Source organism: Vicia villosa, linkage group LG3, assembly GCF_029867415.1.
Source record: "Vicia villosa cultivar HV-30 ecotype Madison, WI linkage group LG3, Vvil1.0, whole genome shotgun sequence".
Taxonomy (NCBI): Eukaryota; Viridiplantae; Streptophyta; class Magnoliopsida; order Fabales; family Fabaceae; genus Vicia; species Vicia villosa.
The window spans coordinates 206,274,903-206,290,977 of NC_081182.1; the positions used below are offsets into that span (position 1 = coordinate 206,274,903).

A 16,075-nucleotide genomic window follows, 5' to 3' on the forward strand; every position below is an offset into this window, starting at 1 on the left:
GAGCTTTGATGAAGATGAAGTCTGTGAGCTTTGATTTGAACAGCGTTTCAGCAAGTTTGTATTCACAGAAATTAGTTAGAATTTCGTTAACCTTGCTTCTCATCAGAACTTCATATTTATAGGCGTTTGAGAAGATGACCGTTGGGAGCATTTAATGCTTTGCGTATTCCATACAGCATTGCATTTAATGTTTCACGCTTTTGTCAACTACCTCGAGCCTTGTTCACGCTGTGTCTACTGACGTTGCCTTTAATAGCTTCTAACGTTCCTTTTGTCAGTCAGCGTAGCCTGCCATCTTGTACTTTCTTCTGATCTGATGTTTGTGTATACAACGTTTGAGTATAATCAGAGTCAAACAACTTGGTGCAGAGCATCTTCTTGTCTTTTGACCTTGAAGTGCTTCTGAGTGGGATACCATGACTTCAGCAACTTCTCCTACTGATCTCTAGTTCCTTCTGATGCTTCCATAGACCCATGTTCTGATTCTGCTTGACCATCTTCTGATGTCTTGCCAGACCATGTTCTTATATTGCATGCTGAACCTTCTGAGTCAAAGCTTCTGAGCGCTGATTTGTGCATACTCTTTATATATTTCATGAAAGGGAAATTGCAATGTATTAGAGTACCACATTATCTTATGCAAAATTCATATCCTTGTTATCATCAAAACTAAGAATATTGATCAGAACAAATCTTGTTCTAACACCCTTTACCAGCGCTTTCAGAAAGCGCTCTCGTACCCCCCCCACTTTACCAGCGCTTTTAACAAAGCGCACTCGTACCCCCCCTTTACCAGCGCTTTCATAAAGCGCTCTCGTACCCCCCTTTTACCAGCGCTTTTTTCCCTTGTTTTTTAGTTTTGTTTTTAACGCAACCTATAGTAGCGCTTTCCATAAAAGCGCTTTCGTAGATGCGCTGCTAAAAGACAAAATTGGCGTAGTGATTAGAGACACACCAATATCATTAGTTAATCATATTTTGAGGAATGTATCTATGATCACAATCTCATACATATTACTAGCAAATAGTCTTTTAAGAGCCAATTTTGACATGGTGTTGTTGGCTATGCTCTCTATATTCCAAAAAATACATTTCATTTTGGTTTGTCTCTAAATCATATATTTCTGCTATATTGGCCTAGGATTGCTTTATAATTCCCATGTTATTTTGGACCCTCTAAAAAATGACCACATTTTGAATTTGATTGTAGTGTTTTGCATTGGTTAGAAAATACTCATCTTCATGTTCCAGTTATGCAGCATATACAAATCATGATCCTTGAAAGCTTAAATCTTCAGTATCACTACATTTCTCAACTTTCACCTTGTGCCTAGAGATTCTTAAATCACTATTTGGGTTAATTTATATAAAAATTTGTTGTTGTAAATCCATACAGGACCCTTTAACTAGCTTTTGTTAGTTTTTTCCAAATTAAATATCTGATTTTCACAGGTAGCATTGCTATCTTGAGCCAAAACAATTCGAGCACTCTCTTTTTATTCACATCCTCATGAGCCAAAGCATGTTGTCTCTTATCTATTTTAATCCTTTTCTTGTTTAAATATTCCATGTTTTTGTAAACTAGAATCTTGAATCTTTTGCAGTTGTTATGTTATGTCCAATACATTTGCATTGGTTGCGAAAATCAAGCGGATTTTCATGATCCACTTCCATACAAAAAGAAAAGCCAAATTTCTCTACTAAAACCTTATGCCTTAATTGTTTTGTGAGATCCATGTCAACTTTAAATTGTCATAAGCTCGAATGTGCATATGTTTGTTTGCAGCCTTTTCCGTATATGGGTGTACCAATTCCTAGCTATGGGGAATAGAGTTTTATGTCTTAGGTGTTCTTGAGAAAATCCATAGATTACAATACAAATTCGAGCACAAGATTATTGTTGAATGTTTGGGTTGAATACTTTAGTAAAATTGTTCAAGATACGGAAGTAAAGTTTGACAAGACCACACTATAAAAAATAGTTTTTGGTTGTTTGTAAGCAGCATATGCTCAAGATTTTTTTCTAAATATTTCTATTGATGGATTAGACAAAAATATGTCACCTATAATGTACCGTACTATACTTAGATATTGTATCATGATTCCCTTATATTGTGTGTTTATGAGATTTTCCTTTTTATTGTCGTAAGACACGCTTGGATCCATTTGGAAATCACATATTTTGTTATAGGGAGATTATAGAAATCAAATATCGGTTTGACCTTGTTATGTGTTTCTTGTTTGATATATTTCAACAGGCTAGAGTATATGTAAAGAAAGAAGCGCATGAATTTTTTGATCGAACCTCAAGACACGAGATGGACATTTAGCTCGACACATGTTCTAGCATATGGTTGGGTATGAGAGAAATATGCATGGATGTTTTACCGTATGCAGAACAACTTTAAAAACCACTTAAAGGAAAATAGTCAAAAATGAAAAAATGTATTCACCGAATCAACATAACTTTATGCCACTTGCATTTGACACTTTTACCTTCTTAGTACTAGAGGGAGTTGATCGCTTAGAGAGTCCAAATCATTATGCATAGTAAAGTTGTGTCTCATAACTCTATATATACATGAATTTTTTAATAGGATTGAATTTGTCATTTAAAAAAGATAAACAACACTATATATATATATATATATATATATATATATATATATATATATATATATATATATATATATATATATATATATATATATATATATATATATATATATATATATATATATATATATATATATATATATATATATATATATATATATACTTCTCCGTTTTAAACTAACTATCGTCTCAAATAAAATTTGTTTCAAAATGAATATTGTCGTGACGGAAAAATTGAGATTAAGTTATATATTAACTTAACTCGCAAAAGCAAAAGTCGTCACTGAACTTTATTGTTTTCAAAAGAAAGGGAAAATATCGATAAAATCCAACAAAAGAAAAGATCTAAATACGGTGGTTGGTTATGCAAGGGGAAGATATTAACACTCTCACATCTATTGTACTCCATAAGAACCTTTTGAAAATCTGTGTTTTTAGGCTAAAGGGTTAAAGTCTGCAAAAGATTGATGAGATGAGAAAAGAAGTTGTTTTTATTTTTGTGCCTACATACCCCTTATGTGCAATAGGAAAGTCAGAGCATTTGTAGTTCTGCTAAAAAAGAAACACAAAGGTTTGTTTTGTTTAAATTTAATGGAAAAGACATTTCATCACCTTCGAGTGGTAAACACCAATTGCCATCCAAAATTATGAGTAAGTGTGTAATTGCTTCGTCTTGATACAGAGAACTTTACTTAAATTTAATCAACAAGCTGTTGAAACAAGAAATGTCATTAGAAGGGGGGTTTTAAATAGTGACATCTTTTTATTAAATTTAAATTTGAGTTTTAGAATAAATTAAAAACAGGTAAGTAAACGAGAGTAAAGTAATTAACATACAATCCTTTATTTTGGTTCATCAATTTGTGGTTAGTCTAATCCTCACACATGTGGATTTTTCTATTCCTCCCACTCTACCCTTTAGAAGGATACGTGTGGAAATTTTCTCTAAGCCTCAAAAGGCTTTTATAATTACTAAAGTATTATTTACTTTAGATTTGATTGCAGTTCACTTTCAAGGTTTTATAACACTTGATGATATACTAGAAGTTTCAATGTTTGATAAATTTGTTTACTCACTATATGACAGTGAAAAACTTCTTTTTAAAAATTAACTTCTAAACTAATTTGAAATAATAAGGCTGATCAAAGTTTGAGTGTATGATGTAGTTGATATTTTCTTCACTAAAAATTGATGATCTTTGCACTATGGTGAAAAAGAGTATTTATAGAGAAGTAACCGTTGAGAGGGAAAATTCTTTCCCCACCTCCCAACCTTCTAGGTCACCTCTGGTGAAAAACCACATATACCCCTGACTTCCGAAATGCATTTCCGAAATGCAAGAAAAAAGTGTTTTCGGAGATGCATCTCAGAAAGCGCCTTTTTTTTTCAAAATTTGTCTTATTTCGGAAATGCATTTTCGAAAATAGCATTTCTAAAGTTCATTTCCGAAATACTGCGCGTTTTGCAAATTTAGCAAAACAGCCCCCCCCCCCCCCCTAAATCATTTGCCCTAAACCAATATCAAACTCAACCCCTCTGAGATTTTCTGCAAACTCACTTCCAAGGCTGCATCAAAGGCTCCATCTACTTGCTATACTACATTCAAAAGCTCTCGAATCACTTCAATTTGTAAGTTTTATAATTGTTAGATCCATATTTCAAATGCATGTTAGAGTTGTTTTCAATTCCATAAATGATATAGGGGTAGATTGTTAGTAGTATTTAGGTTGTTAGAAGCATTACAAGTTGTTTTGAAGTTGGATTTTGGGGTCTGCCATGGAAGTTGCAAAAAACTTCCTCGCAGGGGTGTTTCGGAAGTTCATTTTCGAAAACACCTCCATTCCCAGTTTCAGAAATGAACTTCTGAATTGTATTAGAAGTGCAATTTTTTTTAGTTCTTTATGTTGTCTCGCATAGTAATCGATTTCAATTGTTTTCAGGAACATGTCAGACAACCAAGCACGCATCAGACATGGTAGAGAGACCCAGACTACGTCAGCTAGACGCGAGCGGGCGGCGGCGCAGCTGGCGTCGACACGGGGACGAGGACGACGTGTGCAAGTTCCTGTGGAGATGGACGAGGGTACCTCTGCACCTGGATCGAGGAGTCGTCTGCCTCGGGTATCTTCTTCCCGCCAGCGAGAGGAGGAGGTACCGGAGGTGGCAGTGTCACACCACGAGGCGGAGGAGGTCCCGAATGTTAACCCTCCACTCGGGGAGGAGGATGAACTGGAGGAGGGCTACCCGGGAGGGCCCAGTGACACTTCCGTGCTGATATCCTACCGCGAGCACGTCGCTCGGCGTATCTGGGAGGGAGAGGTATTTTTTATAATTTGCCCGACTACATTATTTAACCGTTTATAATTTAGACGTTTATTCAATATTTTTTTAACGGTCTATTTAACATACTTTTTATTTGTTTTTTTGTAACAGGAGAGAGAGCCGTTGAAAATGGTGAACGATGCCCGGAAGGTTTTCAGTCTGTTTAAACCGACTGCCGAGTGGTTTAACGACGCGGTGAGAGCTTCAGGGCTTAGTGGGCTCTGCATGATGGGGTATTCCACCGTCAGCCACGACATGCAGGGGGCCTTTGTGGAGCGGTGGCACAAGGAGACGTCTTCTTTCCACTTATCGGTTGGGGAGATGACGATCACCTTGCATGATGTGCAGTGTCTTCTCCACCTGCCGATTAGGGGGACGCTGTTGACCCACTCTCGGATCCAGAGGGTCAAAGCCATTGAGTGGATGGCGCTCTATTTGGGTATGGAGCCCGAAGTTGCTGACTATGAGTGAATCACAACATCTGGGCCTCATATCCGGTTCACCACACTGAGCCGCTATTTCGAGCACCACCTGGTGGCGGCGGCCGAAGCCCAGGAGGCGGGTGACGACCTATTTACACATTATCACTGTGGCTGCGCTCTCCGGTGCTGGTACATGCATGTGGTAGGCGCTGCGATCTTTGTGAACAAGAGTGCGAGGTACGTCGATGTGACCTACCTCCGCTACTTCATGGACTTGACCATCGTTCACGAGTGGAACTGGGGGGCAGCTACTCCGGCATACCTATACCAGAAGCTGAATGAGGCCTCCAACTGGAGGACGAGGCAGTTGACCAGATCCTGCACACTACTCACGGTACGTTTCATTTTAATTGTTTCATATTTATTTATGTTTCGTATTTGTGTTTCGTATTTACTTATGTTTCGTATTTATTTATGTTTCGTATGTACTTACAGTACGTTACATTATCGTTTTTGTGTTTCAGAGCTGGATCATCTCTTACTTCTCCCGGATCCACGGCTTTCACATTGATCCTGAGTACGTTGACGCCATGCCCAGGGCCGCCAGATACGTTCTCTAGAGGGGGAACAATGCGGTGGGACCATATCGTGGGTACCTGGACCGCACGATGCACGATGACGTCACGTGGAGGCCATTCAGCGACTACACTCAGGTTGTCCCCTTTGACGGCATATCTTTATATTCTGGCTGGTTGGCATGCGGGACCAGCATCATGGTTCGGTATCTCCCTGAGCGGTGCATGCGGTAGTTCGAATTTGTGCAGATGATACCCAGGTCACCTTTTAAGGCTGCTCCCGACATAGTGACCTGAGTGCAGCTCACTGCCATATTTGAGGATTGGGAGCATCATTTGGTACCGGAGGCATATCGTCGCATGCGGGTCACCCAGGACTGGCACAGTGTGGAGGGATACGTCACATGGTTCTATCGGGTGTCACATCCTCTGCTGACACCCGACGCTCCCGGCGCTCCGAGGCCAGCACACGAGGAGATCCTGGAGAACCAGCAGGCTGAGGATGACCACGCCATTGATCTCATGCCGATTTGCCAGCGGATAGAGATGCTTGGGCGGGACGCGTTGGATCGAAGTGTCGTTCATCTGGGCGGTCCAGAGACAGTCGCCATGATGGAGATGATCGTCACTGATGCGGGTCGTGCGGCGGCATACAGGCGGCAGAGGAAGGGTCAGGGAGAGAGGGTTAGGCATACCCAGTAGTGGTCGGGTTTATTTTTTTTGTCTTCGAATTGTATCTTTCGTATACTATTATTATTTGAATTTGGATCGGATCGGCTTGTATATATTACTATTTTTATCATATTAGTATATTAGTATTTTCTGTTTATATATCGCTTATTTTATTTGTCGTCTTCCTTTAATTAAAAATACCTTTAATTAAAAATACGCGACTGTTTCTAAAAACATTAAAAAAAACACAGTTTCTGCATAATTCGGAATTTCATTTCTGAAACCCCCCAAAATCTGAAAAAATGTGTTTTCAGAAGTGCATCTCCGAAAACACCTCCCATTTGGTGTTTTCGAAAATGCACTTCCGAAGTCTGAGAATATTTAAAAAAAAAAAAATACTTAGGAAGTTCATTTTCGCTGGGGGTGACCTCATAGGAAGGTGGGTAAAGAAATTTTCGTTGAGAGAGCTTTATTATTAGTTGTCTTTTGAGTAGATGAATTAATGATGTAATGACTTCTTAAAATGTTAGAGTTGATTTCCTTAAGTGGATGTCCAAGTGTTTCCTGTTCTTTTGAATAATGAATCCTTAAAGGAGATATGGTTACGTAAGTATTCATGTATAAAGCATGAGATATTAAGATTTTTTAAAGTTAATTTAATATAATCGATGTGTTAAATATCATGTACTGTATAATAAAAGAATTAATTAATGTAAAATAAAAACTATCAAAACTAAGTAATGTTGCTAAAAGCCAGCCTTTCATTAATTAGAAGGAACTTTGAAGTTGAATCTCTTCGCCAAAAGCCAACCTTTCATTGATTCGGAGGAATTTGAAGTCCATCACCTCTTCACCAAAAGCCAATCTTTTATTGATTTGGAGGAATTTGAATTTGATCACCTCTTCAACAAAAGTCAATCTTTAATTGACTTAGAGGTATTTGAAATTGATCTACATTCCACCAAAAGCCAACATTTCACTAATTAGGACTTTAGAAGAGCATCTCGGTTGGATTGTTATTATTTTAAGGGTGTTGTTAACTAGTGTTCTAAAGCCACTCTTTTAGTAATTTTTATTAAAAAATTAACCATTTTAATTTTCAATATATTAAATACATTATTTTTTTATAAAAAAACCTTTATTTTTTATCTGATTGCAAATTCAAAGGATCAATTTTACAAAATTAACATAATGCTTGAATATAAATTATATTTTAATTGTTATTATTTAATACATGTAAAAAAATATTTTGTCTATTTTAGGGGTGTTCAAAACCGAACCGACTTAATAAAAAATCTCTAATCGAGCCAAATCACACTAAAAGTCGCAAAAAAAACCACGTCTGGTTCTGATTGTTGGGTGCAAATGTGAGTGGTTAAAGTCTCGCATTGCCTATGAATGGATGAAATGTGGGATTTATAAGAGCGATGACCTATTTACCTATCACCTTAATTAAGGTTTTGGATTGAGATTGGGCGTCTCCCTCTCTTGTGATCCTGGAGCACTGGTCTTGTTGGTGCTTCCGACTCTCTCGGACTCTCCAAAAGTGGTATCAGAGCCATGGTTCAGTTTGGTGGGGGAGCGGGAGTTGGATCCGGTGTTGGATCCTATTATAGGATGTGGGGATTCACACTTGTAGGGGAGAATGATGGGTGCAAGTGTGAGGGGTTAATGTGTCACATTGTCTATGAATGGGTGAAATGTTGAATTTATAAGAGAGATTACTTACTTACCTAACATTTATCCTTAAATAGATCATCTCTCTTATAAATTCCCACATTCATAGGCAATGCGAGACTTTAACTACTCACACTTGCACTAAACACTGATGTGTTTGCAAACCGAACAAACTGGGCAAACCACGTTATATTACAAAATCTTATTGATCCTTATATATTTTTATAGAAATCAACAAGTATTATATGTATATTTTATTGTATTCTTTGTATGATACTTATTTTAACTTACATATAAAAACCAAAATATAAACATTATTATTTGAAATGAAAGTTATATATTTATTTTTTATTTTTAGTTTGTTAATGTGATGTAGAAAGACTTTTTAAACCATCAGAGTTTTTTTTTTGAGTAATGCTATGGTTACACCCCATATTTACACCAATACTTACACCAAACACTGTTCACCGTATTTATACGGTGAACAGTGTTTTTTAAAATAAAATAATAATATTTATTTTTATTTTTAAAATTAAGGACGATACTGTTCATGTACGGACGCGCATTAACCAACTTCATTACTGCATTAACCAAGTTTTTACACTGCATTAACCAAGTTTGATGACTGTTAAAAATTATTTTTAATATCTGGATATTGTATTAACCAACTGCATTACTGCATTAACCAAGTTTTTACATTGCATTAACCAAATTTGATGACTACTGTAAAGTACTGTTCATGGTGTAAGAATAGCATTACTCAAATTTGGTTAATGCAATGTAAAAACTTGGTTAATGCAGTAATGAAGTTGGTTAATGTAATATCCAGGTATTAAAAATAATTTTTAGCAGTCATCAAACTTGGTTAATGCAGTGTAAAAACTTGATTAATGCAGTAATAAAATTGGTTAATGCACGTCCGCACATGAACAATGTCGTCCTTAATTTTAAAAATAAAAATAAATATTTTTATTTTTATTTTAAAAAACACTGTTCACCGTATAAATACGGTGAACAGTGTTTGGTGTAAGTATTAGTGTAAGTATTAGGTGTAAGCATAGCATTACTCTTTTTTTTTAGTTCCAAAAATAATATTCTAATATTTTCTGCAATTTTCAATTTGATTTCTGTTTTGGATTAAAAATTTATTAGGATTTATTTTTTTCTATTTTATTTATGTTTTGGATTAAAAGGCCATTATGGTTTTTTTGTTTAAGTATTTAAACACAAAGATGACATTTTGATATAATAAATTTTAGTATTTTTTTATCTGGTGGATTCTAGAGCTGATCTGACAGGTTTGCAGTTGCAATCATGTGTTCTCATTCTATGTTTAGCTTTTGTTAATCCCTAGTGTCTCTGAATGTGTAATGTGGCATTAGAAAAGATTTTCTTATGTTTCTTTTTGTAACTTGATCAACCATTGAAGATCAATTGGTGACCAAAACAGATCTTGAAGAAATTACTCTGACGCTTACCGCAGATCTAACTGTTTTGACTGAACTTATGGTAGATTTAGAAAATCAAGGGTTTAAGTTCTGTAGAAGAAGAACCCTACAAGGAAAACGTAGTTGATCATGGGAATCGACATAACCATGATTATCGAGTGAAGATTGATATTCCATTATTCTATTGAACAATAATGAGAGTGGAGGAGTTTTTTGGATTTACTCATTGACATCGACAGGTTCTTCGATGTTACGGGCATTCCTAAGAACAAGCAAGTTAAGATGGTGGTGAACAAGCTGAAGAGTATTGCTGTTGTCTGGTGGGATAAACTTGTTGTTTAGAGGCATGGACAAAGGAAGAGGCATGTCAGAACTTGACGAAGAATGAAACAATTGATACTGAAGCAATTTTTATAGGAAGATTATGAGGAAATTTTTTATAAGATGCATATTGAGTGTCTTCAAGGCAAGAGAACTACGACTGAATACACAACTGAGTTCTGGCATTTTTCTAAGAGCAATGAATTGGGAGAATCAGATAATCATTAAGTAGCTCGATACATCAGTGGCCTAAAGAAATTATGGTCGAAGAAGATGGATTTACAAACTGTAGATTTATCGTAACTGACTATTTCAAAAATATTATTAGATAATAAAAAGTTTTATGATTTTAAAGAATAATTTTGAAGTAAAATAATTAATTTTATTTTAATATCTTCCTATCTCCCAACAAGTGAGAAGACAGGTTGATATATAAATAAAGTAACTCATTCATTCTCTTCCATTTTAAACTTCATCTTTATCATACTTTGTGTGGCCTCTAAACCTTTTCTCATCATTCCACTTAATTTCTTCCACCTCTCAATCAAGTAATATATTCTACTTATTGCTTCAATTTTCCAGATCTTGTAACTTACATAATTTTTTGTTGTCTCTAATTTTGTAAATATTATTCTCAGATTCTCTTTTGAGAAGATATAGTCTTCATTTGTTTACTTAGACGTACACTTATATTAGAGGTAATTTATTTTCTCTTTTTAAATGTTTCCTTTTCTTTCATCTAATAAATAATTTTTATCCTATATAATTTTATATTCCCTCTAATTTTTTAAATCTTATATTAATTTTTATATTCATTCTCAGGTTCTCTACGTTCATAGTCTCTTCACACGATTACAAGATTTTCTTAAAGATTATACTCTATTCACACATTTACAGGTAATATATTTTTCATTTTTGTAAATATTTCTTTTATCTTCGTATAATGAATATTAATTTTTTACTTTTATTTGAATCTGCAATCAAATTCAATTTTTAATTAATTAATTTTATTTTTAATTTTTATGTTCAATTATTAAAAGTAAACACAAGATTATAACTTATGTTTGGATTTTGTATGATAAATGTGACTAACTTTACAATTTCATTAATATAATTGCTTTCTTAACTAATTATTAATGATATATTTGTAAATAGAATTTTTTTGCACTTCAAAAAATATTATATCATATTGAAAACAATATTTCATCATCTATAATCATAACATTACTTTCGATCTAAATTATTTTCATTAAAAAATATTAAACATTTGATTAGGAAAAAAAAGCACAATTCTAACTCACTCATTATCCACGAGATTCAAAAGATACAGCTGCTTCAGAATTTATCTTGGTTATACATGCCACCCTTCATTTTACATTATCTTCAAAATACTCCGGACACTACTTATTTAAAATTTTTATTTTTTAAAAAAAAATATTTTGTTGTCAAAATTATCAAAAAACAAATTTTAAGTACCCCAGAGCAAATTTTTCGGTACCTCTTTTTGGCCGATACCGAAAATTCTTTGCTTTTTTACAAAATCCTAGTATTCACTTACCGGAATATTCAAAATTTCCGGTGCGATTTACCGTAGATTTTAAAAATTCCGGTAATTTCACAAAATTCATTACCCCGTACCGGAAATTTCACGAAGTTTCGGTAGAAAACCAATACCGAAAATTCCAAAATTCAGGTGTGTACCAGAAATTTATTTAAAACCTGAAATTTCCAATACGGTAGATGAAGTTAAATTTTTCTGAAATTTTACTGCTGCTACAAACCGAAAATTTTAAATTTCTAGTATGTAGCATCACACACGGTAAATTGGTAAATCCAACAAAATTTCTGATATTTATATGAAATTTCCAATACTATACTGAAAATTTTGCAAAATCCGATATTTTACAGGAATAATTTAGTAAAACCGCATTACTTGAAAGATGGCATAGATAAAATTGGGAGTGGCAAGATAAATTCTCAAAAATATAGTAACGAATTTGAAAATAAAAGAACTTTTTTAAATTAGTCCTACCAATAATTTTAAAAATATATAATTGTTTTCTCTTTCTGTATTATTACTAACAACAAATGTAAAAAATATTAAATGCTATTACTTCTGTTATTTTCTACATAACAATATATTACTGCAGAAAACCTTTCATTATAGTGCATCACACTCATTGCAAATCCGTTAATTTGTATTGCAGAAAAATCATGACAGAACTAGTTGCTGGAGCATTTCTTTCGTCTTTCTTTCAAGTGATTTTTGATAAGTTGGCTTCAAGTAATTTCACAGACTATTTCCGTAGAGGAAAACTTGACAAGTTGGTAGAGGAACTTGAGTCTACACTCGAGTCTATCAACCAAGTGTTGGATGATGCAGAGATAAAGCAATACCAAATCCCAAATGTCAAGAGATGGCTTGGTAATGTTAAACATGCTATGTATGAGGCTGACCAACTACTGGATGAGATTGCCACTGATGCACCGTTGAAGAAGATGAGAGTCGAATCTCAACCCTCCACCAGCACTATATCCAACTTCATTCCAACTTTTACTAATCCATTTAAATCTAGGCTCAAAGAATTGATAGAGATCCTAGATTCTCTTGCAGAGCAGAAGGATAAGCTGCAGCTGAAAACAAGAGTGCGTGCTTATAATGGAGATGGAGCTGATTCGAAATTTTCAGAAAGACTACCAACTACATATTTGGTGCATGCGTCCCAGATATATGGTAGAGATGATGAGAAAGATGAAATGGTCAAACTTTTACTTTCAAACAATGACAGTGGCAACCAGACACCGACACCTGTATCTAGCATAGTGGGTCTGGGAGGGATGGGCAAGACCACCTTTGCTAAGCTTGTGTACAATGATAGTAGGATTGAAGATCATTTTGAACTTAAAGCATGGGTTTATGTTTCTGAATCTTTTGATGTTGTTGGACTCACCAAAGCAATTCTCAAGTCATTTCATTCTCCAGTTGATAATGAAACTATTCTCAATTTACTTCAACAGAGACTACAACTCATACTAGCAGGCAAAAAATACTTGCTGGTTTTAGATGATATCTGGAACGGTAATGCAGAATTTTGGGAGCAATTACTACTTCCTTTTAACCATGGATCTTATGGAAGTAAGGTTATAGTAACAACACGTGACAAGGAGGTAGCAAATGTTTTGAAATCCACCAAGTTACTAGATTTACAGAATTTGGGGAAAAGCGACAGTTGGAGTTTATTTGCAACACATGCGTTTCGTGGCAAAAAAGTGTGTAAAAATCCAAACCTTGAATCAATTGGCAAAAGAATTGTGGAGAAGTGTGGAGGATTGCCTTTAGCTGTAAAAACAATGGGCCAACTCTTGCGAAAAAAATTCTCTCAGCATGAGTGGATGAAGATATTGGAGACTGATATGTGGCGTTTATTAGATGGGGACAACAACGTTAACCCAATGTTAAGATTGAGTTACCATAATCTCCCTTCTAATTTAAAGCGTTATTTTGCTTTTTGTTCTACATTTCCTAAAGGTAGTCAAATTCGCAAAGATAAATTAATCAAGCTTTGGATGGCTGAAGGTTTGTTGAAGTGTTGTAGACAAGAAAAAAGTGAAGAAGAGTTGGGTAATGAAATTTTTGGTGATCTTGAGTCAATTTCATTTTTCCAACAATCAACGAATGATAATATTTTTTCATATATCCAACAAATAACGAATGATAATATTTTTTACACGCATGACCTTGTCAATGATTTAGCTAAATCAGTGTCAGGAGAATTTTGTATGCAAATGGACAAAGTTAAGGAGGAAGGTATCCCTGAAAGAACACGTCACATTAGATGGTCTCTTTCATTAAATAGTACATGTGTTGATAAAATACTAGAGTCACTTTGTGAGCTTAAAGGACTACGTAGTCTGATACTAGAAGGCAATGGATATATGTTAATAAGCAACACTGTGCAGCGTGATATGTTTTCAAACACTGTGCAGCGTGATATGTTTTCAAGACTAAAATATTTGCGAATGTTATCATTCAGTCGTTGTAGTCTCTCAGAGGTAGTTGATGAGATAAGCAATTTAAAGCTTCTGCGTTATCTAGACCTTTCTCATACTAGAATTTCACGCTTACCTGACACCATTTGTTTGTTATGTAATTTGCAAACACTCTTGTTGGATTGCTGTTCTAAATTGACTGAGCTCCCTTCAAATTTTTCCAAACTCATCAATTTACGTCATCTTGAACTTCCCTATTCTGTAAAGAAGACACCAAAGAATATAGGAAGCCTAATCAATCTCCAGAACTTGGCTTATTTTATAGTGGAAGAGCAGAACAGATCAGATCTTAAGGAGTTGGAGAAACTAAATCATCTTCGTGGAAGAATTCAAATTAAAGGGTTGGGTAAAGTCATTGATCCTACAGATGTTACAACAAGAAGTTTGAAAGATAAGAAGTATTTGGAAGAAATAGAGATGACATATGATGGCGGAAGAGAAGATATGGATAGATCAACTGTTGAAAGCAATTTATCTGTCTTGAAGGCTCTTCAACCAAATAGTAACTTGAAGAAGCTCACCATCAGAGAGTACAGAGGTAATAGGTTTCCAAATTGGGTAAGTGGTTGTCATTTACCCAACTTAGTATCTCTTACATTGGAGAATTGTGGATTATTTTCCCATTTGCCACCACTTGGGCAGATCCCTTATCTCAAGAAGCTTTATATTTCAGGCTGTCATGGAATAAAGATCATCGGAAAAGAGTTTTCTAGCAATAACTTCAAGTCTCTTGAATTTTTAAGTTTCAAGAGCATGAAGAATTGGAAGGAATGGTTATGTATTGAAGGATTTCCTTTACTTACAGAGCTTTCTATAAAAAATTGTCCCAAATTGAAAAGGGTGTTGCTTCCACACCTTCCTTCTTTACAGAAGTTGATATTTTCTAATTGCAAAATGTTGGACGTATCAATTCCCAATTGTGATAAAGTCATAGAGTTGTATACATGGAATTGTAAGCGGATTTTGATAAATGAGTTGCCATCCAGCTTGAAAAGGTTTGTCCTTCGTGAAAATGAGTATGTCGAGTTTCCCATGGTTCATTTAATCAACAATCCCAGTCTGGAAGTGTTGGAGTTGGATTTCAAGGACATTGTAGAATGTCCCTCATTGGATTTGTGTTGTTATAATTCTCTTTGGAGACTTTCAATAACAGGATGGCAGTCCTCCTCCTTGCCTTTTTCACTACACTTGTTCTCCAATCTTAGTGATCTAAAGTTGCGTAATTGTCCAGAATTAGAATCTTTTCCTATGGGAGGTATCCCTTCCAACTTGATCAAACTTGGAATATTTAATTGTCCTAGTCTTGAGCACTTGCCAGAGGAGTGGGGTTCCCTTTCTCAGTTGGAGATTGAAGATTGTCCATTACTTAAAGAGAAGTACCAAAAGGAGTGAGGAGAACATTGGCATACAATTAGTCACATCGCTTTTGTGATAATTGAGCCAGGGGAAATGAGGTAAGTACAACCCATGTGTTCATTTTTTCTTAATTTTTTATTTGCCGTAATAATAAAACTCTGTTTGAATTTGATGTTGAACAGTGACAGTGACGAGTCTATGTAAGCCGATCCAATTGGCAGACGTTTCCAGATGGAGTCAGGCTTAAGTTATTTATTTAAATGTTTGATGTTTTTTCCGTATAAAACTTATTAGTTATGATGGAGTTGGAATGTTTAATGTTAATTGTCGAGTTTTCATTTTTGTTGTTAAAGTAAAATTGAACTAACAGTCCATTTTCAAAGAGGCCACTGTATAATATAATAGGTCGTCTTCAGTTCTCAATGTCTTTGTACTGATAATTTTCATTGATGTCAGCTATGTTTAGCAGTTATGAGTTATGTTTAGCAGTTCTTGAAAGATGTCGGCTATGTTTAGCAGTTATGAGTTATGTTTAGCAGTTGTTGAATTAAATTGTATTTTGGTACATAGCTCGCTCCATTTTAATTGGCAAAAGCTTTGTCTAGCATAAAACTT

At 34.9% G+C, this 16,075-nt stretch overlaps 1 protein-coding gene across 3 annotated transcripts; it reads left to right on the plus strand.

Moving 5' to 3' along the window:
• Positions 1 to 9,510: 9,510 nt before the first annotated feature.
• LOC131593385 (putative disease resistance RPP13-like protein 1) lies at positions 9,511 to 16,075 on the plus strand. Of its 3 annotated transcripts, XM_058865873.1 has the most exons (6): positions 9,511 to 10,602; positions 10,693 to 10,752; positions 10,877 to 10,951; positions 12,262 to 14,642; positions 14,778 to 15,558; positions 15,643 to 16,075. In XM_058865873.1, exons 4-5 carry the CDS (start codon positions 12,269 to 12,271, stop codon positions 15,494 to 15,496), a joined length of 3,093 nt encoding a protein of 1,030 aa, XP_058721856.1. In that variant the 5' UTR covers positions 9,511 to 10,602; positions 10,693 to 10,752; positions 10,877 to 10,951; positions 12,262 to 12,268; the 3' UTR covers positions 15,497 to 15,558; positions 15,643 to 16,075. The 3 variants fall into 3 exon arrangements, with proteins under 3 accessions (XP_058721856.1, XP_058721853.1, XP_058721854.1); XM_058865870.1 differs by having other exon boundaries at positions 12,262 to 15,558; positions 15,643 to 16,074; XM_058865871.1 differs by lacking the exon at positions 9,511 to 10,602 and having other exon boundaries at positions 10,609 to 10,752; positions 12,262 to 15,558; positions 15,643 to 16,074.

Excerpts from the sequence above, each read along its gene's own strand:
- LOC131593385 (XM_058865870.1), top strand. The coding sequence starts at position 12,269 with ATGACAGAACTAGTTGCTGGAGCATTTCTTTCGTCTTTCTTTCAAGTG.